General features: G+C 38.4%; 1 protein-coding gene across 2 annotated transcripts in view; it reads left to right on the forward strand.

Moving 5' to 3' along the window:
- The first annotated feature begins 7,704 nt into the window (after positions 1-7,704).
- Positions 7,705-18,479, forward strand: part of WASL (WASP like actin nucleation promoting factor) — a 65,417-nt gene continuing 54,642 nt past the window's right edge. The window contains exon 1 of one of the 2 annotated variants that reach the window (XM_045847505.1): positions 7,705-8,170. In XM_045847505.1, the coding sequence (XP_045703461.1) occupies positions 8,060-8,170 (111 nt within the window). In that variant the 5' untranslated portion in view covers positions 7,705-8,059. The remainder of the gene's footprint in view (positions 8,171-18,479) is intronic. The other variant, XM_045847513.1, reaches the window with a different exon arrangement.

An 18,479-nucleotide genomic window follows, 5' to 3' on the forward strand; every position in this document is an offset into this window, starting at 1 on the left:
TCATCCATTTATGATAAAAACACTCAGCAAAGTGGGAATAGAGGGAGCATTCCTCAGCATTAAATAAAGGCCATAAATGAGAGACCTACTGCCAACATCATACTCAATGGGCAAAAACTAAAATCTTTTCCACTAAGATCAGGGACAAGACAAGGTTGTCCACCTTCACCACTTCTATTTAACACAGTATTGGAAGGTTTAGCCACACCAATCAGACAGGAAAAGGAAATAAAAGGCATCCAAATCAGAAAGGAGGAAACAAAACTGTCATTGTTTGCAGATGACATGATAGTGTACATAAAAAATCCTATAGAATCCGCAAAAAAAAACTGCTCAACCTAATAAACGAATTTGGCAAAAGAGCGGGATACAAAGTCAATATCCAGAAATCAAAGGCATTTTTGTATACCAACAATGAAACAGCAGAAGAAGAAATCAAGAAAAAAACCCACTTGATATAGCAAAAAGAAAAATAAAATACCTAGGAATAAATCTAACCAAGAAGGTGAAAGACCTGTATTGAGGAAACTACACAACACTGAAGAAAGAAATCAAGGAAGACACAAACAAAGGGAAACATGTACCGTGCCATGTTCATGGATCGGAAGAATTAACATCATCAAAATGTCCATACTACCCAAAGCAATTTACACATTCAATGCAATACCTATTAAAGTACCAATGGCATATTTCACAGACATAGAACAAACACTTCAAAAATTTATATGGAACCATAAATGATCCCGAATAGCTGATGCAATTTTGAGAAAGGAGAGTAAAGTAGGAGGGATCACAATACCCGACACAAAACTATACTACAAGGCCACTGTAATCAAAACAGCCTGGTACTGGCATAAAAACAGGCACATGGACCAATGGAACAGAACAGAGAGCCCAGAAATAAACCCAAGTCTCTACAGTCAATTAATATTTGACAAAGGACGCAGCAACATAAAATGGAGTAAAAATAGCCTCTTCAGCAAATGGTGTTGGGAGAACTGGACAGCTACGTGCAAAAAAATGAAACTCGAGCACCAACTTACACCTTATACAAAAATAAATTCAAGGTGGATAAAAGACTTAAATATAAAACGTGACACCATTAAAGTCCTAGAGGACAACGTAGGTAGGAAAATCTCAGATATTTCACACAGAAACTTTTTTACTGACATGTACTCCAGAGCAAGGGACATAAAGGAAAGAATAAACAAATGGGACCTCATCAAAAGAAAAAGCTTCTGCACAGTTAAAGAAAACAGTATCAAAATAAAAACAGAACCAACCGTATGGGAAAACATATTTGCCAATGATACCTCAGACAAGGGTTTAATCTCGAAAATATATAAAGAACTTACAAGTCTCCATGCTAAGAAGACTAGCTCCCCAGTGAAAAAATGGGCAAAGGACTTGAAGAGACACATCTCCAAGGAGAACATACAGAAAATCCGGAGACACATGAAAAGATGCTCAATATCGCGAGCCATCAGAGAGATGCAAATTAAAACCACAATGAGATACCACTTTACACCAGTGAGAATGGCCATCATAAACAAAGCAACAAACAACAAGTGTTGGATAGGTTGTGGAGAAAAGGGGACCCTAGTGCACTGTTGGTGGGACTGCAGACTGGTACAACCACTATGGAAAGCAGTATGGGACTTACTCTGAAAACTAAAAATGGATCTGCCTTTTGATCCAGCAATTCCACTGCTAGGATTACATCTTAAGAACCCTGAACACCAATCCAAAAGAACCTATGCACCCCAATGTTCATAGCAGCACAATTTACAATAGCAAGGTGCTGGAAGCAACCTAGATGCCCATCAGTAAATTAATGGATCAAAAAACTATGGTACATTTACACAATGGAATTCTGTGCAGCAAAAGAAAGAAGGAGCTCCTACCCTTTGGGACAGCATGGAAGGAGCTGGAAACCATTATGCTAAGCAAAATAAGCCAGGCAGTGAAAGACAAATACCATATGATCTCACCTTTAACAGGAACCTAAACAACAAAACAAAGAAACAAGCAAAATATAACTAAAGACACTGAAATAGAGAACAGTCTGACAGTGACCAGAGAAGAGAGGGGAGGGAATTTCAGGGGAAAAGGGGAAGGGTTTACAGGAACAAGTATAAAGGACTCATGGACAAAATCTAGGGAGTGTGGAAATATCAGGGAGGTGGGGGTATAGGGTGGGGTGGGATGGCAGTTAAAGACAGAAAATTGTACTTGAACAACAGTTAAAATAAAAAATTAAAAATATTTAAAAAACAAACAAAATAACATAAGTTCATCTAATAGATTCTTAATATATTTGATTATGTGGAAAATATATGAGGCAAGAGTTTATTGTTGTTTAAGAATATAGAAACAATGAAAAAATTAAACAAAAAAATTGAGGATATGATTAAGGGGGAAAAGACCAACAAAATTAAAATGGTTGAAGAATGTAAATATAATCTCAGTGCAATACTTGACTCATTTGAGAATACATTGTTCTGTGTGATAATGTTTTAAACACAATTGTGTCATAACTCTCTTGGGAGAAAAGGGTGTGTGGTAGTTTAAAAGAGAGAAATTCTCACTATGTATAACAGAAAGTTAATAGATAATGCTCTGAATTGATCAATCAGTACATAGCAGCTTAGAATATTTTTTAGAAATATATACATAAATACCAGAAGGAACTATAAAGGTGATGTGTGTTTAGGGAGAGTAAATGGGGATACAGAAGAAAGCGTGAACTTCTGTTTTTTGTTGTTGTCTTATATTTCATAATACTACTTTATTTTTTAAATTATATATCAGTGATATGTGTGCATATATCACTGTATGAAACTAAAAATTGATTTACAAAAAATTAAATACCATATTTTTCACCCCAGGGCTTTGAGTGAGGTAATAGGAACATATGGCATCTTCAAATCATCACGAATATTCACACTGCTTACTCCTCCATGATGTAAATTGGTCTTAAGCACATAATAATAAATAACCCAGCCCTGGCTGGTGTGGCTCAGTGGATTAAATGACGGCCTGTGAACCAAAGGGTCACTGGTTCAATTCCCAGTCAGGGCACATGCCTGGGTTGCAGGCCAGGTCCCCAGTAGGGGGTACATGAAAGGCAACCACACATTGATGTTTCTCTCCTTCTCTTTCTCCCTCCTTTCCCCACTCTCTAAAAATAAATAAAATCTTTAAAAAAAAGCCTATGTTTTTTCCCTATCATCTGGAATAATGAAAATGAGAGCCATTTAACATGCATTAAGGTTAAGAAGCAGAGGCAAGAAAACCAGTCTGCAGCATCCAAGGAACTATAACATACTTAATAACATACTTAGTTCTTCAAATCATTGCTTGAGTAGTGGTATGTATCAGGTATGCACAGACTAGGCCATGTAGTGGTAGTATCTATCACTGGTGAGTCACTAGCATGAGTATGAATTCAATTTTCCACTAATATCACTAAGAAATCAGAACGGGTTATAAATAAGCTATGTACTCCTAAAAAATGAAGCCCGGAAGAGGTTCTGTGAAATGAATAAAAAATGGAGGATTTTAGGTAATAAATAATAAAACATTGAACATTTAACTTGGGAAAACAAGTATGAGGACAAATTCTGTTAAACACTGCTATATACAACATTTACATAAAAATGTGCAGAGATATATTACAATGTGAACATTTTAAGCCCATGACACTTGGAGGTTTCATGGGAGAAGTGACATTCATCCCCTGATGTACCCAGGTGTGCTGATGTTGTCTCTATGGCTCAGTTCTGCCACAGCCAAGCAGTAAGAATCACGTCAGGACCAGCAATTATGCCTATAATGGCTGCTGAATAGCTAAGATCCCTGGGTACAGCTTCCTCCACATTCCCCTACAGTGAAGTCTGTCCCTACATTTTAATTAACATTAGCACAGTTGTTTCAGAGGACTTGGAACAGTAAATAATGACATTTACAAAGAAAAGTGGATTAACAAAGGATCAAGACAGAAGAAAAGTGCAAGGCATAATGGTAACAGCAGGAAATGCATCTGGAAAAATTGCCCTCATTTCTAAAAATAAGCTACCCTAATGTTTTCTGTTAAAATGAGGAATTTACCTGAAAGAATCATAGCAAAGAAAGGAAAAAGTACTAGGATAGATTTTCACTGAGTGAAAGTCAAATGGAAGAAATTAAACTTAAGAATTGCCTTATTCTTAGTTATATTCACAATATAGTAGATACATTTTATATGTATATGAAGATAAAAATCCCCACTGTCTTCTTAACCTAGCATACAAACTTCAAGATACTTAGTTGAAAGAAAATAAAATTCTTCTCATTTCCTGGATCAAATCCAATCTCTCAAACTAGGTAAAAAGAATTTGAGATAAGAAAATAACTTTCCAAAGAAAACAGAGAGAAAGATGTCTTGTGTTCTGTCAGAGAGGATATGCTATCAAGAATGAAAGGAAGGCCCTGGCTGGCGTAGCTCAGTGTATTGAGCGCGGGCTGGGAACTAAAGTGTCCCAGGTTCAATTCCCAGCCAGGGTACATTCCTGGGTTGCAGGCCATAACCCCCAGCAACCGCACATTGATGTCTCTCTCTCTCTCTCTCTCTCTCTCCCCCCACTTCCCTCCCTAAAAATGGATGAATAAAATCTTTAAAAAAAAAAAAAAAGAATGAAAGGAAGAAAGAGCTTGCTAAAACTTTTCAAACAAATACAGACAGTACTGCTTGGTCTCAAGATGAACTTTGAAAAAGAGAATGCTTGTATGCATGGTGAGGGAGATAACCCCAAATACTGCCAGTTCACATGTTCCAAAGAGGTAAAAAGTCTTACTTCAATGTAGTGTTCATACCTTCATTTTCTACATTTTACAAACAAGGAGTTGGAAAAAGTCCCGACAAATGCAAAAACAACAATTAAGAAGTAGAAAATAAGAACTTAAATTGCAATGTTGTGGACAAAATACCAAATTTAAAAATCTGAGGAAAAAACCGAAATGGTTTAGGGTTGAGGGAAAAAGATTTTTAGTGGTTATAATTTTCTAAAGAAAATCGAAACAGGCAAATAGTTGGAAAATTTCACTTATAAACAGATAAGACATTTGAAATTTCCTGAAAGAAAACAAAAAGCCATTAAAACAAATACTGTCAGCTAAAGAGAGGTGTGAAGACTGGAACCCAATGGTTTTCAGTATGCAACAGATTCTTCAACTCACAGCTACAGTCTATTCACCCATCTTTCCACAGCATTTTTTTTCACAACTTTCTTCCACATCTTTTGGTGGACTGTAAGGTTTAAAGCTGGCATTTTAGTGTAAAAATTGCTATCTTTCAGTTATTAATTAGGAATTATGATTCTGTCTCTAGATTTGTTTTAAAAGACTTTAATTTTGGTATACTGGGACATATAACCTGTTGGCATAATATATAGCCTAATTAGAAATTCTGCCTGCAAAGGAATTATAGCCCATATTCATTACTATATATTTGGAGCATTACATAGAATTCTAATTATGAAGGACAGTTTTCAAAGTATGGGGCTTAGTTAGAACAAAGGTAAAAAAAAAAATCCTGCCCTGGCCAGGTGCTCAGTTGGTTGGAACATCCATCCTCTATACCAAAAGGTTGCACATTCAATTCCTGGTCAGGGCACCTACTTAGGTTGCGGGTTTGATCTCCAGTTGGGGCACAAACGGGAGGCAACCAATTGATGTTTTTCTCTCACACTGATATATCTCTCTCTTTCTGCCCAGTCCCTATTATTCTCTCTCTCTCTCAAATTAATGAACTATCCTTGGTTGAAGATTAAAAATAAATAAATAATTTTAAAAATTAAAAAAAATCCCCATTTCAACACCACTTTTGATCCTTTAGCTAAGGGAAGGCAAAGCAAACCATAGATAACGATGGTCAATGACAGACAAGTAATAGTTGAGTAACCATGATGCAGCAGGTAGTTTACACATGCAGGTTTAGTTATCTCCATTTATACTATACCTTTATTAAATAAAAATTATTTTCTGTTTTACAGATGAGGAAACAGACTCAGGACTCACTTGACCAAAGTCCGTAAGTTCTTAAGTGATAGAACAGAACTTCAATTTAGGCCTATCTGAAGCCTATACTTTTGTTACCTTAGTGGTTCACAAGTTGAAAACACTAGGGATCTGATTTCTATCATTTCTCAAGATTGTGTAACTCTCGATAGCTGGTGTGGCTCAGTGGACTGAGCACGAAACTGCGAAGCAGAAGGTCCCTAGTTCAATTCCCAGTCAGGGCACATGTCCAGGTTCCCAGTGTGGGGAGTGCAAGAGGAAACCACACATTGATGTTTCTCTCCCTCGCTTTCTCCTTCCCTTCCCCTCTGTCTAAAGATAAATAAAATGTGATTAATATCTTTAGGGAAAAGGTGACAAAGAAAATACCCATCTTTTATGTGAGGACTCTCAGGACTACATGGTCTCATTTTCCTTTGCAGATTTATTTCTACTTAGGTAATTTCATTAAGGGCAGCTTGAAATTTTTACATTTTCAAAGGTCACTGATGATGGTTTATCAATCCCGATAGTACTTCTGAGATTTGTATTGGAAGCTATCAGATATGTTAAAATCAAATAATTTTACCAAATATTATTTGGTATAAGATGGATGCCAAGTTTAATACATGGTAACTTTTTATTGAAATTGAATAATTAGCAAACCACGGTTAAAGTTTATACAATAATCACTTATTTGTTTAAGTGGGTTAAATGCTTCATCTATAATTCACTGATGTGGGTAGTATTTATATTTTCATATTCCAGAACTTCGTTTTACAATAGTTTAGTATTTAATTTACTGAACAAAGAGGTTCATCTTAGGTAACTTTTAATATCCTGAGACATACATTTTTTTTTAATCTTGAGGTTTACTTCTAAGGATTAAACCAGATGTTATTTTCCTGTGTGACATTCCAAAATGGGCGCAATCATTCTGGACAAAAAGAAAACAAGGTCTTTGGGGTTTAAGAAAAACAAAAAGATGAGAAAAGACAAAGGAATATTTTCCAGTTCACAAGACGAGGGAAAAACTGTTCAAGACTCTTAAAAGAGCGTGAGTTTAAATGTTACAAATACATTTACCCCAAGTAAAACGCGGTAGAAATATTTTCTAAGTGCCTTTGGTTAAGGAGCAACAGATCTTTCACAGTACTGGGTGAGGCCTGTTCGTTCCTGCGCGCCCTGTAGGGCAGTCCTGACGAAGTTTAGGAAACCCCAGGCACCTGCGGCTCTCCGACCGAAACCCTCAAGGAGCACAGAGTAGCTCCGGATTTCGGACCTTTTCGCACCGCGCTGTGAACGTCCGGCTCCACAAATCTGCGCTCCATAAATAAGAGCCATTCCTGGGAGGGGGTCCTGAGTACACACCGACGCTTCGCAAAGGTGTACATGTGTAAAATAGGGGACAGCTACTCCGTGGCACAGACGAGACTCTTCTTTCTAGGTAGCAGTCGCTGGACGGGAGCACCCCAAAGACTACACCCACAGCAGCGTCCCACAGCCAGCACCACGGCTCGCCGTCCGACCGAGCACCCCACGCCGTTGCCGGAAAGGGGGCGGGGCCTCGGGCCGGCGGGGCAAGACCCGCTGCGCTGAGACCCGCGGCGCTGGGAGTAGTTCCTCCGGAGCCGGGGCCGCAGCCTCGCGTTTCCGGCGCGCTCCCCCCGCGTCCTGTGTCCTGTGGTCTCGCCCGCCCTCGCTGCCATGTTGGATTTTGCTACCGCCGCCGCCGCCGCTGCCGCCGCCGCCAAAGCCGCTGCAGCCCTGGAAGAAGGGGTGGAGGAGGAGCTGGGAGTGTAGCGCAGTCGCTGCAGTCCAAGGACAACGGCCATCCGGCCTGAGCTCAGCCTTGCGCGACCGTCGTCGGCTCCTCCTTTTTCCTCCTCCCGGCGGCGGAGGAGTTGCGAGATGCTGAGCCTGTGACTCCCCTCCTCCAGTCCCTGTCACCGAGAACGGGAACGAGCGCTCGCCCACTCGCCGGAGGAGACGGCCCTGGACTCGCAGCCCCGCCGGCGTAACCATGAGCTCCGGCCAGCAGCCGCCTCCGCGGAGGGTCACCAACGTGGGCTCCCTGCTGCTTACACCGCAGGAGAACGAGTCTCTCTTCTCTTTCCTCGGCAAGAAATGTGTGGTCAGTGGCCGAGACCCGCGTCGCCCCCCACCGACGTTACCTTACGGGCCGGGGCTACAGGGCCAGGAACTGGGAGCGGGGAAGGAGGCGAGAGCGGTGTGGGAGGGTCCGGCTGCCGGCCAGGCCTACCCCCCGGCCCGGTGTCGGCGCCCTGGCCCCCACTCCCCTAGGTGCGGGCAGTGCGGGCCGCGGCGGCTGGACACCGCCTCCCAGAGCAGCCCGGGAGCAGGGAAGTGTCACCTCCGCTGGCCTGTCCTGGATTCCTGCTTGGCCGGGTCCTCTCCCTTGCTGCTGCTTCAGACTTTACTGTCAGGCCCCAACGGGAATTTCTTCTTGCAAGAGCTGTTGGGTCTTAGTAACCTGGCTCCTACCCTGGCCATCTCTTCGCCTCTTATCGCTTGATCTGGGGGTACTTTTCTTCACAATGCCAGAGGTTTCAGGAGTGGGAAGGTAGGGATCGAAGCCCAAATATGAATGAAACGGACCGTGAAGTGGGTTTCAATCCCTTTTAGAGTTTCGGGAGAGAATAAAGTGCATCGGTTCAGGACGGGGGCAGGAAATGCTACTGCTCCCCATTGCACAGACACAGGGTTCATTTCTCCAGGAATCTCCCTGAGGCCTGGTTTCTACTCTCCCTCCAACTGATTTTTTTTCTTTCTTTCTTTCCTTTTCCTTTTTTGCATTGGTGGGAGGAGGTGTTCCTTTCCCCACCTTGCGCAGGGGAGCTGCAATCTATAGTAGTTCTTGGCCTTTTGGGGCCTGCAAATGATTCTTAAGTTTGTGTTGTGCGGCCTGTTCCGACCTCAGATGGCTGGTTGGGAGCAAGTAGTTCTGCTGTGGGAAGGGGAATGTGTGTTGTTGACGGAAGCATTCATTATATTGGCTGCTGGCACTTCGGGGGTGGGGAGGTTCTACTTTGGTGTAGGCCTTGTCAAGCTGCATCTTAGTGAGGTGTAGTGGCCTGGTTGAACTTGGTTGAGTTTGCTGAAACGCTGTTTGATCCCCTTTCCTCTCTGCTTGTTACGACCTGCAGAGTATGAGCTACTGGAACCCAAGAGACACCTCCAGAAATGTCAACACAACAGCTTTACAACTTTGCATAGTAGTGTTAAATATGCCAAAACAGGGACACCTCCTTAAGAAGTTAGGATTAGACAATTTCTGGAAAGTTACCGGATTGTTAACTTTATAAGAGCCTACCCTTTGTTTCTTGCCCTATGCAGTTGGAGATTGAAATCAGTACATTCAATTCAGATGTTTCATATTTCAGAAGTTAGCCCTTAAAGAACATTCCTTGAGTTTACTGATTAGAAAAATGAAATAAGAGGGGTGGCTTAAAATCAGAGTTTTGGGGAAACAACTTTTGCGGTAATCAAGTCCCACCCCCCTACCCCAGCTTTTTAAACAAATGAGAAAACTGAGCCAGTGAGCCCTAAGTCACACAGCAATTTAGTAATGTAACCAGAACTAAAAAACCAGGACTCCTGATGCCTGCCTAGTCCGTTGTACTTTCCACTACATCATGTTGTTTTTAGAAGGGTTTTTTCTTTCTTGTTATTGATTTATTCCCAAAAGTGGAGTTAAAAGAATAATCACCTTTGTTTAACCCAAAATGAATATGAAGTGTAGGATTCTTAAAGCAGCACAAATTTTTTCATATTTTCAATTTAGGAAAATCTCCATCACTTGAAATGTTAAATTATTTGCAAATGAAAAAATAATTAAAATATTGCTGGTTTATTACTTTTGCTGTCAGAAAGGAAGTAGTTATGTGTACTATGTTTTACATACCAGACACATTAACTTTATGCAGGAAGGACGTTACAAGTATAATGAGTAATTGCTCTGTCTTACCTATAAGGTTTACTGGTTTCAATAAATGACACATGTGGAAGAATACTGTGATAAAGATAGTGTTGCTTACTGGTTAGTGTAAGTGGATTGCCAAATAAGCTGTCTGTATTCAGTGCTCAATTTCTTTATGTCATCTATTATTAATCAGCTTTACCTTTTGGATTTCTGTCACTTAAAACTACACTGTTGTAGTTACCTGCTCTTCTGGTATGAAATTATTGGAAAGATTAACTTTAAATTTGACATCTCCAGTTTATCAGAGAGTAAAGTAGGATTATTTTAATTTTTGGAACAATTTTTTCCCTTTGCTAGCTATGCATTTTTTTTGTAGTTTAAGATATTACTGAAATGCATTTGTTTCATTTTTTAAAATTCAGCAGTAAGATTTACAGGTCAGACCGAATTTGCTAAGCAAGTGTATTTAGAGGAGTAGTTATAGTGCCAGCGCTCAGGCATTCCTTCCTTTTACTTAACAAATATGTATTGAGTAACTAAATGTTGAGGTCAAAACCAGGGTTGATGCCTGCGCTCAAGAAGCTTTCTGTGTAAAAATGGGAAACAAGTGTGTAAACCGATGAGTTAGTCAATGCTTCAGAGTGATGTGTAAGAGGCTGCATACCATAATGGAAGATGTCTTTGCAGTTGGCAGAGCTCCGTTCAGACTCATATGGTCTCTTTGAACACGTTTCTTAAGCTCCCTGTTCTAAAATTGCTTTTCTCATCTCTGAAATAAGGATACTATTTCATGTGTGTGGGGGGGGTGTAGATTAGAAGGACTGTGTGTAAATATATGGGTGCTATTATTTTTATAAAGATTGGGAAACCAAAAGAGTTTGAGTAAAAGCTTTTTAGAATGGGCTACACCTGGATATTTAAGATTAGTAGGTTCTCCCCCCCGCCCCCCGGGGTTGATGGGAGGTATGAAATAGCTTGGAAAGTCAGGGGACCTACTAATATTGTAGTATGTTGTGGATCAGGGAGGGTTTCTTCTTGGGTTCTCAAATTTAGGTATGCTTTGGAATTATTTGTAGATTATATTAACATGCATATAGCTAGGCTGAATTCCTAGATAATCAAATTTAGTGGCTCTGATGTGGAACTTAGTCATTTCTATTTGTAGCAGGCTTCACAGAAAACTGTAATATGTGTCACAGTTTGAGAACCCCTGCTGATGTCCCCTGGTTTTTGATAGGGTAATCTTGAAGTACACGGAAATGTTAATAGGTTTTCCCTCAGTCTTTGTTCTATATTTTGTGACTTAAGGTTAAAACAAATTATTTTAGTGCAGCATTTCTCTAACCCCTTGAGATACCTACCAATATGTGTTTCATAGATGTAAGAGAGATACAGTTCAAGTATTGCAGTAGTTAATGGGGAACCACAAGATAAAGATCTGACTTTCAGAAAGTTTGGGGAGAACGGTGAAGGCATGATAGAAGGTGGATTGAGGATTGTTTGAGTGCAGACAAAGGAGGTCAGCTTAAGTGTTTACAGTGGTCTATGTGAAATATGATGAGGGCCTGAATTAAGGGAGTGCTGCTGGGAATTCAAAGACAATTAAAAAGACTCCAGTAGGATTTCTTCCCCCTTAGGTAAAGAGAGTTAGGGAATAAAGGCAAGTATAGCCACCAGAAAGATTATTCGGAACTCTCTCACTAGATGAAAATATGCCTAGGTGGTATTTGAGACTTTATTGGTTGTTTTCTTGCAGAAGTTGAATCTTTAGTAAATCTATTGTTATGTCACAGTTTTTAAAAGTAGATTTTGTGAAAGTTGAGGTTTCGTTCGAAGTTATATGTAATATATTCAATATGTGTCATGTACTTTTACATAAAGTAAGTAGTTCATTAGCTGGTATTATTTTCTGAGAACAATTAGGAAGAGTTAACTAACAAGATTATCAGGTCTTGGTTTTGTAGGTTTGTTACCTTTCATGGAGTGTGATTTAACTTATTTTCTATATAGAGCATGTGCTGTTTTGCCAAGTAGAGTTTAATATATAGTCCTGAATTAGAAATTAGGTAAGGATTGGAAAAAATACAGTCTTCTACTAGTCTCTGTAACCACCTCTGGCTTAGCCATGTTGTTGACAGTTACCTTTCCCTGCCATCTCACCTGGTTGGTTTGTTGTAAGATTTAGTGATACCATTTTTAACTGACTTTAATCTTCATTCCCTTAAATTCCTCAGCACTTGTTTTAACTGGCTTACATTCTTTAGGGGTTTTTTTTGTTTGTTTGTTTTCTCACCCTTTATATAGTTCTGGGAGCTAAGACTTTATGCCTATGTGGTCTTCCATATAATTTTTATAGCACCTAGCTACAGATTACTGAATACTTAACGGAGTTGTTTTCATTGTTAACTTGTTTATTACTCAGGAATGCATTCAGCATTTCTCATTGCTCGATCAGGTTGTTAAAACCTCCCATTTCTAATGCCTATGGTATTTGGAAATAAGTCTCCATTTATTAGGAGAACAAAGCGGTTTAATGATGCTCCTGATATAGGTGGTAACAGTAACTGTCCAACAGTTACTTGTTTCTGTTCTAAATCCTTAAATCCTCAGTTGGCTAGACTCTAATAGGTCTAAAGGGAAGAGTTTCCTAGAGGGATCATTGTGTGGAATTAAGGCAGTTAGGGCTAGGAATGTATTTCACCTTGAGTAATGTAAAAGGAAAAAGGTTAAAAATTCATGGGATTTGGAATATGCAAAGATGAGAAAACAGTCTTGCCTAGTATGGAGGAAAAAAGTGACCACAAAACTGTCATACAGGGTAGACTATAATATAAGCATGGGAGAATCAGAAAAATCCAGCAGGTCTGAGTTATATATCCTGTTTCTTGTTGTTCTTAGCTCTGTAACAGTGATTTTCAACCTTTTTCATCTCATGGCACACAAAAACTAATTACTAAAAATCTGTAGCATACTCAGAAATGCATGTTTTGTCAATATGAAGCACTTAGAATACCTGACACTTACAAAGTGTTCTTGGAGTTTGGAAAAGCGTATGAAAGAATGTTATCCTTAGTACAGTACCATTCCTGTTACCAGCAGAAAGATTTTAAAGTAAAATTACGAACCCCAGATTGTATTTGTTTGGATTTAGGTAAGCTAATTCTAATAATTTTATTTGAAATCAGTTAAGTATAGTCCCGGGTTGGGTTGCTCAGTTGGCTAGACTCTAAGTGTTAGAGCATGGTCCCAATGTGTCAAGATTGCGGGTTCGATCCCCAGTCAGAGCACATGCAAGAATCAACCAATGAATGCATAAATAAGTGGCACAACAAATAATTATTTCTCTCTGTCTCTCTGTCTCTCTCTCTGTCTCTCTCAAAAATCAGTACAAAATAATAAAGTCAGTTAACTACAGGTTCTGTAAATCAGAGTTACAGCAGTAACTGGAACTAGACTCTGGGAAGTTCTGGGTAGCTTTAGCCCTGCCTTGCTGCTGACCAAAGAGGGAAACCGGGATACTGGCATAAGAGTTAACCATCCCTGGGTTTTAGTCTGTGCTCTGCCACCAGTTAATTGTGAACATGAAGAAGAATTGCTGGCTTCAGCCCTGGCTTGTGTCGCTCAGTGGATTGAGCGCCAGCTGCGAACCAAAGTGTCCCAGGTTCGATTCCCAGTCAGGGTACATGCCTGGGTTGCAGGCCATGACCCCCAGCAACTGCACATTGATGTTTCTCTCTCTCTCTTTCTCCCTCCCTTCCCTCTCTAAAAATAAATAAATAAAATCTTTAAAAAAATAAAAAAAAAGAATTGCTACCTTCCTGAACCTCATTTTCCTAATCTGAAAATGAGGGCATGGACAACATAGCACCAGTGTCTCCAGCTTTAAGGTTCTGTCATTCTAACTATTCTAGATGCCAGAGACTGTAGCAGGGAAAGAATAGCCATCTGTTAATTTTGGCATATCTGTGTTTTACACAATGGAGACAAAAATCGTGTATATCAGAGTGAAAGGTAGATAATCTCAAATCATTTCATTGCAGATTCCCATTTCTAACTCACCTTTTTTAAGCATCACAATTTAATAAACATTTCACTTTGAAAAGTCAGGTGAACGTCGTTAAAAGGCATTAGTAATAGGATGGTCAGTCTTAACTAATTTTGAATTATTAATTATTCCTTTTAATTGGAAGGAATTTTTGGCTTAGAAGAAGTGTGGTGCCTCTTAATTAAGATGGAGTGGTTTTTAACAGTTTCTCTTGTTGACCAATTCCATCTAGAACTTTATTTCTTACATGAAATTGTACTAATGATATGATCTTTAGGTGATACATTTTGTTGCTTATTCTTTAAGGTGAAAAAGATTTTTTAAGTTTTTAGTTTGTGTTAGACTCAATAGTTAAAATGAACAGACTTGGTGATTTTATTGGTATAGGACAGAACATGTCAGTATTTTTAAGTGTTAAGTATTGTTTAATAATTAGAAAAATTTGGCTTATATAATTTTATTTATAAATACAGTGTAACAAAAGTATATTCTGCTTTTATTTATTGTATCCATGTCAGTATTCTTAGTAGTAGAGGATTGCACCACTATACTATCAATATAGGAGAATGAAATTAATTAGGAAACATCAGTTTCATTTTGGAGTCAATGTGTTATAGAGGAATTGACCCTTTTTAAAAAGATAACAAATAATTGGGTATAAAGTAAGGTTGAAAAGGTGTATCTAGAAAAGCCCCCTTAAGAAAATAGTGAAATAAAAGATTTATAGTAGCTTCATATTTCAATTAGTATGATTATCTGTTAGTTTACTTTAATTGTCCTTCAATATCCTTAGTTCCTCTGCCATAGTGATTTTTAAAAATATATTTACTATAGGAATTTTCCCCTGTAAAATAAGTACTCATTAAATATCAGATACATTGAAACAAAAGAAAAATAAGAAAGACATCCAGGAATATAACATACCATTAAAAATGATATGAGGAGAGCCCTGGAGAGGTGGCTGCGTGGGTTGGAGTGTGGTCCTATACCAGCTTGTTGTGGGTCCAGTCCTAGGTCAGGGCACATACCTAGGTTGAGGATTCGATTCCTGATTGGGACTCAAATAGGAGGCAACTGATCAATGTTTCTTTCACAGCAATGTTTTGCTATCTCAATTTCTCTTCCTTGCTGTCTAAAAATCAACGAATAATATGCTTGGATAAGGATTTTAAAAAGTTAAAATTATCTAGTATTTTAAGTATTAAAATAGACGTGAAGTTTATCATACCTCTGGTTCTAGTAATAAAAATTTTAAGTGAAATACTTCCTCCAGTATGGTGAATACTTTTGTTTCCATAAAAATATGAGAGGATACCTAAATATCTAAGAAATTTTTGTAACAATGAACTGATTGATTTACAAGTAATGCATAAAGCTAGTCAGAAACTCAAATGATTTTCTTCATTTGTATTAATGAAACATCATCATGAGGAAGTATGAGGACTTACTGAGTACATAACCTCCTAATATCTTGAAGTACATAGAAGGGATAAGGAAGGTCTTCGTACCTTTACTTGTTTACTGTACAGCTGGGGAACACAGAAATCATTCACACACACACACACACACACGCACGCACGCACGCGCGCGTTTTATAAGCTACCTATAATAAAAATTTGCATAGAGAGGAGAGAAGTATATCACTGTGGGATTTAATACATCATTGTTGGATTTGAACATAAGGACCTTAAATGGCCTGTAGAGTTTATGTCATGAGCAAAGAAACAGCTCAGTTAAAGAATAGGGAAATGTGGAATCAAGTTTGGAGTCGAAAATTTGCATGGTGTTTGAAGTATTGAATAGACTAGAGTGGCTTGGCTGGAATTGAGAATGGTATTTGCTTGAGGAGGTAGTGAATAGTAAGGAAGGGCAAATTGAGTTTAGATTTTGGAAAATCTTGAACTTCAGACTTAGCGGGTAAGCTTTAGTCCCTAAGTAGTAAGGAAACAAATATTTTGATTAAAAAAGTATCAAGACAGGAAGGATCTATAGAGGAGGAAAACTGGAAATTGTCATTCATAATAGGAATGCTTTAAAGTTTACTAAACACTTTCTTACTCATTATTTTAGGAAACTTGGCCTGACTAAGGAACCTGAATTATAGCAGCATCTGGAACATAAAAAGGGTTATGAGAGATATAGTTAAGTCGTTGGTGTTTGTGTGGAAGGCAGGCACCATGTAATCCTCATAGCATTTTTCCTACTGTGTCCAGGTGTGGCCTTTGAATACTCAGCATATGCCTACAGGCAGCCACTACCAGTCAGTCCAGGTTCATAGTTACCATTTCAAAGCTATATTCTAGAAAAGATTGTGAAGAAAAAATTAGTTGGCTTTGTGAATTCCAGATGACAACAGAACGTCTTAGTGGAAATGGCTAGGTAGTAAGAATTGCAGGACTTCTACACTGTTGTCTGAGACTATACTGTGTATGATTTCTATTCTTTTAAATTTGTTGTGTTTCATGGCCCAGAATGTGTTCTGCCTGGGTGATTATTCCACATGAGCTTGAGAAAAATGTGGGTCCTGCTGTTGTCGGATGAAGTAGTGGATAAAGGTGAATTCGATCCAGCTGATTAACAGATGGATGGCGTTGAGATCAACTCGGTCCTTACTGATTTTCTGCCTGTTCGATCTGTCAGTTGCTGATAGGGAGGTATTGAAATCTCCAGCTAAAATAATGAATTCATTTGTTTCTCCTTGCAGTTCTTTCTGATTTTGCCTCATGTGTTGCATTTTGATTCTTTTGTTAAAGGCATACACATGGATTGTTATGTGTCCTTGGATAATTGACCCCCTTACCATTATATAATACCCCTCTTTATCCCAGATAATTTTCCTTGCTCTGAAGCATGCTTTGCCCAAAATTAATATAGCTGCTCCAGCTTTTTTCTATTAGTGTTAACGTAGTATAATTTTCTTTATCTCTTTACTTTTAATATGTATGTCTTTATAATGAAATGGGTTTTTGTAGACAACAAGTAGTTGGGTTGTTCTTTTAATCCACTCTGTCAGTCTGTCTTTTAATTGTGTTTTCAGACCATTTGTGTTTAAAGTGATTTCTACTGTAATTGTATTAATGTTGACTATATTTCTTAACTTTTTTTTATTCATTGCTCTGTTGTTTCTTTTTTTCTTCCACTCTTTCTGCTTTGTTTGGTTTTAATTGAGCATTTTATGAGTCCATTTTCTCTCCTTTCCTAAGATGTCAATTATACTCTTTAGAAAAATTTTGCCCTGTAGTTTGCAGTGTACATATACAAGCAGTCAATCTACGTCCAATTTTAAATAACACTACATTACTTCATAGGTAGTGATAGTTAGTGCCTTATAACAGAGCATTCCCATTCCATCTCATTATAATGTTGTTCTCATTCATTTCACTTATCTATAAGCCATAATCACCAAATACTTTTACTTCTAATGTAATGTTGGCTACTAGAAAATATGAATTTGCTTACATGATTCACATTGTATTTCTATTTTACAGTGCAAGTTTGGCAGTTTCCAAAGTAATGTGACAAAAGTGGAAATCATCTATAAATCCTATCACTCAAAAGTAACTAAGTAACATTTTTGTCTATATCCTTCTGGGATTGTTTTGCATGTATTATTGAGTAATAAATATATACATATGCTTACTCTGAGTAAATATAGCTCTACAAGCACAGACTTACTTTTTTATTGATATTACTTCATGTCAGCAAGTATACCATTTTCACTGGGTACACATGGATTTATCAGTTCCCCAGGGATGGACAACTCTTGCACTTGGGCCCATTATTAAGTAAAATAAAGTTTACTTGAATTGAAACACTGTGGTACTGTGACAGTTGATCTGATAACGAAGATGGCTACTTAGAGACTAATGGGCAGTTAGTGTGTGAGCATGGGTGTGCTGGACAAAGGGATGATTCATCTCCTGGTGTGATGAAGCTAAGATGGTATGGTATATTTGGGCATCTGTAGATTATTTGGCTGCTATCTCTAACACATACTGAGTTAATAGCAGGAGATAATAGTGTAAGTTACTTGCCTTAGGTTAAGGAAGAGCTTGAATCCTTGCCAAAGAGTTTGGACCTTATTCTTATCAAATAGAAACCTAATGTTAACCTAAAAATGTAAAGGTTTTTCAGAGTGAGAGGCAATAAGCAATTTACTGATCTCAATTTACTTGAGATCAGTAAAAACAGTTATTTGGGAAAGCACTGATTCAGGCAGAAGCCCAAATCATGTTCTGATTAGAAAACAAAGGCAGTAGGTATTTATGAGAAAGGGAAGAACAATTATATCAGTTGAAGAAGGGCATTTCTATTGGTGCAGATAGCATAACATAATAATGTTCATTCTAAACAATGTTTGTAATATTCAGGCCAGTAGTCCTCAGTCCAGTAATATAACTGCTTTCCTGTTATCTTTGCAAGTAGTTCTTGGATACTCGATGTTGCTTTAGGCCC

This window comes from Phyllostomus hastatus, unplaced genomic scaffold (genome assembly GCF_019186645.2).
Source record: "Phyllostomus hastatus isolate PE091 unplaced genomic scaffold, TTU_PhHast_1.1 phas_contig_118, whole genome shotgun sequence".
Classification (NCBI taxonomy): domain Eukaryota; kingdom Metazoa; phylum Chordata; class Mammalia; order Chiroptera; family Phyllostomidae; genus Phyllostomus; species Phyllostomus hastatus.